Source organism: Anguilla rostrata, chromosome 12 (assembly GCF_018555375.3).
Source record: "Anguilla rostrata isolate EN2019 chromosome 12, ASM1855537v3, whole genome shotgun sequence".
Taxonomy (NCBI): domain Eukaryota; kingdom Metazoa; phylum Chordata; class Actinopteri; order Anguilliformes; family Anguillidae; genus Anguilla; species Anguilla rostrata.
The window spans coordinates 39,755,943-39,761,942 of NC_057944.1; the positions used below are offsets into that span (position 1 = coordinate 39,755,943).

The 6,000-nt window shown below is 43.9% G+C and overlaps 1 protein-coding gene across 2 annotated transcripts in view; it reads left to right on the forward strand.

Annotated features, from left to right (window-relative positions):
* The first annotated feature begins 286 nt into the window (after positions 1–286).
* gdpd1 (glycerophosphodiester phosphodiesterase domain containing 1) overlaps positions 287–6,000 on the forward strand; it is a 10,318-nt gene continuing 4,604 nt past the window's right edge. For both annotated transcript variants that reach the window (XM_064303092.1, XM_064303093.1), the window contains exons 1-5: positions 287–446; positions 844–993; positions 4,507–4,549; positions 4,852–4,987; positions 5,733–5,778. In XM_064303092.1, coding sequence (XP_064159162.1) covers positions 858–993; positions 4,507–4,549; positions 4,852–4,987; positions 5,733–5,778 — 361 coding nt within the window. In that variant the 5' untranslated portion in view covers positions 287–446; positions 844–857. The remainder of the gene's footprint in view (positions 447–843; positions 994–4,506; positions 4,550–4,851; positions 4,988–5,732; positions 5,779–6,000) is intronic.

Here is a 6,000-nt window from a genome sequence, read left to right on the forward strand (position 1 = left end):
TTTAGGTCAATGAATGAGATTGTACAGTTATTTGCATATTTCGCAATAGTCATATAAAATCAATACTTGATGTATAAGGGTAGGATGGGGGAAGTCTTGTTTTATTTACTGGGCTATTAAGATGGTCAGTAGAAAGGCCTAAAGTAGCTGAGAGAGAAACTTGGGTAACACTTTCAGTTACAATTATTTTCTGCAGGTTTATATTGCTGGGGTCAAATTGACCGCAAACATAAAAGTTGTTAGTTAATTTGAACATAATAGGAGGGTTAAAATTAGAATGTCATGTCACTGAGCATGCGCCCTGTCCTGCATCTGCCATAATTATGTATGCCGCTGATATGCGTGCGGGATGCGAGCTGTGATGGAATGCTAAGCCAACGAAACCGACTGCGGAGTTTAGGAGTGTGTCAGTCCGTGTTAGCTGGATAAACCGAACCGTACCGGCGGTAAGTGGGAAAAGTTCAAGACAGCAAGATGAAATATGGAGGCAGTGGCGACCCTAATAGTGAAATATCAAAAAAATGAGAGCTCTAGTTTACTTTGTTACCGGCAAGCTAGCTAACGTTAGCTAATACAATTTAAATCAAGTACTACTGGTGTGTTTTGCTAGCTATTGCTGCAATTGTTATTTTCATAAGGAGAGAAGTTATCACATTGCTACGACTTGGGAACAGCACAGCTAAAAGTAAATTAGCTTGTGTTACTGTTAGCATTTACTGTGCTAGCCGGCTTCTAACTGAGCTGTTTAACTAGCCTACCGACTGCATTTGTATTCGCTCATGTTCTCTCAAACCACACACAATTTTTGTCACGGTATCGTTATTTTTTTCGTTTCTCTTTCAGGGAGGACAGGAGATATGTGCGCCGCGATGTACGTGTTGTCCACCGTGACGGGATATGTTCTCACCTCCGTACTGCTTTTTAAATGTCCGTCACTTTTGCATCGGAAGAAACGGGAGACGTTCAGGGGCAGACACATATCGCACCGCGGAGGTGAGTGCCCGGCTATCGTTAGCTAGCGAACCCTAACCATCACATTACTGCTCATTCCCTGAGAGGAGTAAACACTAGCATAGCTGGTAGCTGAGGTCCAGTTCCAGGCTGTCGTTCACAGTGCTAATGTTTATAGTTTACAGTGCTGCTGCTAAGATTTTGATGTTAATATGTCTGCAGAATAGGGACATAGCTGTTGTTAGATATGTGTGCAGTATTCACTGTTGTAGCATTAACCGTAAGCTGACCAATTACATAGGCTATGTAGCATGTGTATCATGTTAAACATGCTGTCAGACTTGTGCACCTACGCTCAGTTAGTTACAGCCAGCATCCACTGAGAGGGTCACTGAGGTAACGTTAATGTCTGTGTTGTTAGTCTAACTAGTTGGCTAGGTGGTGTACTTAGTTGTCTGACGCTACCGTTAAGAGGGCAAGAGGTCTAATTTACTGTTGAGATTAGCCGAGTTTAATTTAGCAGACGTTAACGTAATAGTTACAAGCAAGTGAACTAATCATCCAGGTTATCACGTTAGCTGTTCCGCGCCACTGTACAACCGTTTATATGCTATCGCTGTTTGCTTTGTATTAGTCATGGTTTAGCTGCGCACTTTAACCCCAAGTTAGTCTACAATAGACGAGTTTACGAATTAAATTGAAGTTACACCATTGGTCGGCCGGTCCAGCCATATACTAGGTTTTGACCTGGTCTTGTTGAGATAAATCAGACCTTTACGACCTAACTAATTAACCCCGTCCAACTTTCTGACCTTTACGACCTAACTGACTGACCCCATCCAACGTATGTGTTAATTCAGCAAACCTCTGGTTCTTCATTGATCTCCAAATGTTTTCCACTGTAGAACCTTTATTTATTGTGAGTGACAGATCAATTCACAAGTTTAAGGCGTACAGTCGCCTGAACTCATCCTTAAAAAAAGTCCTTCATCAAATTTATGTAGGTTTTTTATTATATATGGTGTCTTTGGGGTCATACAGAGCTTGTTGTCCTTCCTTTTGATAAGTGCTCATAATAAAGTTCTGGGCGGATATGTGGGCATGGTTTATTGTCTGGGAAAGAGTAAAATGTTGATTAGATGGTGAAACACTTCCTGTCACTCCACCTTCGACAAAGGGCAATGAGATGGGTTTTTTTCCCAAAAAGCAAACGGCAAATTTTTTAAATTGGTGTTCTGTATGTCACTCACTTATTGAGATCTTAACAATGAACAGTCTGAAAGTAAACTACCAGGCATTGGTTATTATTGTTAAGAGATAGTTTTTATTGGAGTTGTAGAGGAAACAATATAGAAGGGCTTGGTCTAGATGATTTAATTAGACTATTGGCTTTGGTAATGTAAACGTATGCCTACGTGCTGGCCTAGCTTAAGCTACAGGTGCAGCCCATCGTTTGATAAGGGTGTTTTTAAGGATGAGTGCTTGGTGCCTGAGTGAAAACCCATGGATCCGGGCTCATGTTTCTATGGGGGGAAACGGCCTTTTAACCTATCGCCGAAGACTGCAAGTGGCACCTGTTTTCCGCACCTTTCCTTTTTGGTGTTGTGGTGTTTCATCGTGTCTGATCTCTCTCCATCTCTCCCCCGTATGGGGGCGACATAGCTCAGGAGGTAAGACCGATTGTCTGGCAGTCGGAGGGTTGCCGGTTCAAACCCCGCCCTGGGCGTGTCGAAGTGTCCTTGAGCAAGACACCTAACCCCTAACTGTTCTGGCGAATGAGAGGCATCAATTGTAAAGCGTTTTGGATAAAAGCGCTATATAAATGCAGTCCATTTACCAATTACCGTTATTGTGGAGCTGGTCTGCATGCTGCTTTGGCGGGCTCGTGCTCACGCTCGTGCTCGTGCTCCTGCTCCTGCTCCTGCTCGTCTTTGAGAGAGCGTAATGGCCTTTTCCCCTTCTCCGTGCCAGCAGATCCATTTCCCCTTTAGAATACGGGACACAATGAGGTCACGGCAGCCGCTGGGCCAATCGGGGTGCAATGGCCTGGCGTGTGATTGGACAGAGGGACCGGAGTGTCTGTGATCTTATTTTCCACAGCGTGGTTCCCGTCTGTGTGAGCGCATGCCCTTGGATTGCCCTGATCATTCTCTCCATAGGGAGCTTGCTTGCTTCCTCTGTGTGGTTGCTGGTTTAGGGTGCTAAAAACAAAAACTCGGAATAAGGCAGACATTGAATGTTCTCCGGCACAGTCTTTAGTGTATTTGCTACGAGCGACGTCACATACTTTCCAGTCTCTTGTCGGATTTCCCACAATTTGTGTAAAGTTTGTTATTTCTTATATCATTTGCTAAGAACCTAATAAAGTTTTAGAAATTAAAAAAAAAGGAAGAAAAAAAACAAAATGCGTGCTGGAAACTCCTTTGTTGCAGTGGCAATAAAACGATGGAACAATCCTAAATAATCATGCACCAGCTCTCTTAACTTGATCAGTTTGGCACTCTAAGTATAGCACCGCATATAGGATCAGGTAGGAGTGACTCCTTTCAGTCTTGCAGTCTGAACTATTTATTTATTGATTCACGTGATGTGTGGTGTTTTGTGGTCCGTGCTGCAAACTTTCCTTCAGGATAAAGTTGAAAGTTTATCAGCAGTAACTGCTGTTCTGTCTCTCTCTCTCTCTTGCTCTTTCTGTGAAGGTGAAAGTTCAGGGGAAAAAAAACCCTCTTTTGTGTTCCAGACAAGCAAGGAAATGAGCTTAGCCAGCAACATAAGAACAAGTTTTGTCATGTGATTATCGGTTTAATCTCCTGCAAGCGCAGGCCCCTGTTATAACGCGCCGGTTTCATTCAGATGATTCAGCTTCGATATTTCATGTAAAACACAAATGTTTTCCAAAGAGGAAACGTGCTCCTAAGTTCAAATCTGTAGGAGCACACTAATGCCTCCCAGTTCGTAGATGTGCTCCTAAATTGTTTTTCAGTCAGCAAACAATATCAATCCGGAGTAAATGCTCCTAAAATGGGAGCTCTGTAGAGCCCTGTGAAATGGTGGGGTGTCTTCAGTACCATGTGCAGTCAGACGGTGACTTTTCACTGCAGTGCTGTAAACCAGGTGAAAATACATCAGGTATTCTGTCATTTGATTTACTGGGCCAGTTATAAGGGCTCTGCTTTACCTTTACCCATTATACTGCACCTCACCCCCAGGGTGTACCCAGTGGTTACATATAGGCCTATCAGTGTGTGGGATATTGTTCTGATTATAGATGTAATAAAATATGTATAAATAACTGGTTTGAAGATGCAATAAAATACTGCTAAATGTAATTCTGGGTGAGGGAACAGCAAACAAAGAATTTGTTTGAACAAATGAATATACCACAAGAATATTTCTATTCTTTCATAGGCAGATGAGACTGAATTTACCTTGTTTTTTATTTGGTTTAAGTGTTTCTGAATATTCCCTGTGTAAAAGGTTAAATGTGCTGTTAATGTGTACTGTTCCTGTGTACAATTACATAGGACTGAACTTCACATGGTTTTGATTGTGCAGGTGCAGGTGAAAACTTGGAGAACACCATGACAGCTTTCAAACAGTGAGTACAACCACTGCCCCGTGACCTCAAACACCATAGAGCAAGAGATCTCAAACTCCACTCCTGGAGGGCCGCAGTGTCTGCAGATTTAAATCCAGTCCTGGAGAGCCGCAGTGCCTCCAGGTTTAACTCCAGTCCTGGAGGGGGCGCTGTGGCTGCATGTTTCTGTGATTTCATATGGTCAGCACTTTCTTTGTCTCTCTCCTCTCTCTCTATCTCTCTCCCTCTCCCTTCTTCTCTCCCTCTCTCTTTCTCTCTGTCTCTCCCTCTCCCTATCCCTCCCTCTCTCTCTCTCTCTGCAGTGCGGTACATTTGGGCACGGACATGTTGGAGCTGGACTGCCACCTCACCAAGGACGAGCAGGTGGTGGTGTCACATGACGCCAACCTGAGGAGGTCGACGGGCGTTTTCGCCAACATCTCGGACCTGGCGTACAACGTGAGAGTCACTCCTTCTTTTAACGTGAAGAGGATGCGCGTCTCCTGATTCGTCAGGAAATACTGATCATGCCGACCCCGCATGGCACAGCCACTGTCGACAGGGGCATGTGGTACACACACATGACAGAGGACTGGGGAATGTGGGACACACACACGACAGAGGACTGGGGAATGTGGGACACACACACACATGACAGGACTGGGGAATGTGGGACACACACACACATCAGAGGACTGGGGAATGTGGGACACACACATGTCAGAGGACTGGGGCGTGTGACACACACACACACACACACACACATGACAGAGGGCTGCGGCATGTTTAAACTGATTGAAAGTGAGGGGAAAGGGATATGATTACATCACTCGCAATGCTTTATGGGATGTGTAGTTCATTCCCTATTTTAAAAAGTTAACTACACAGTCTTGTACCTTTGCTTTTTTTTTTTTTTAGTTTTTCAAAGATTTTTTTTGGCTTTGAATCATTTTTATAATCTCATGATTCATCTCGTAGCTGGATGGTTCGGTTCATGACTGAAAGCTATGTTATCTAGCGTGTTTCTGAAATGTCTATGGAGAAAATGAATGGGAAATATACTTCTGGGACCAGGGCCACTGTACAAGTGGGTGGTAACGTTTCTGCTCTATTGTTGCTGCACCCATTATGATGTAATAAAACCTCTCTCTCCTGTGTGTGTGTGTGTGTGTGTATGTGCGCGTGTGTGTCTGTCTGTCTATAGGAGCTGCCTCCTTACCTGTGCAAGCTGGATGTCACCTTCCAGAAAGGTGAGTGTTACTATGTTACCAGAGACCCATCAATTCAGCTTAAAAATGCCCATGTAATGTTCTGAAGTAAAGTGTCATATATAAGTATATATTTTTGTGGGGTTGGTGGGGGTGTTTGTATCAATCAGTCCATTCTGTTGGCCAATAGCAGTGTCCTGGAGGGCTGCAGAATCTGCAGGTTTAACTCTAGTCCTGGAGGGGGTGCAGTGTCTGCAGGTTTAA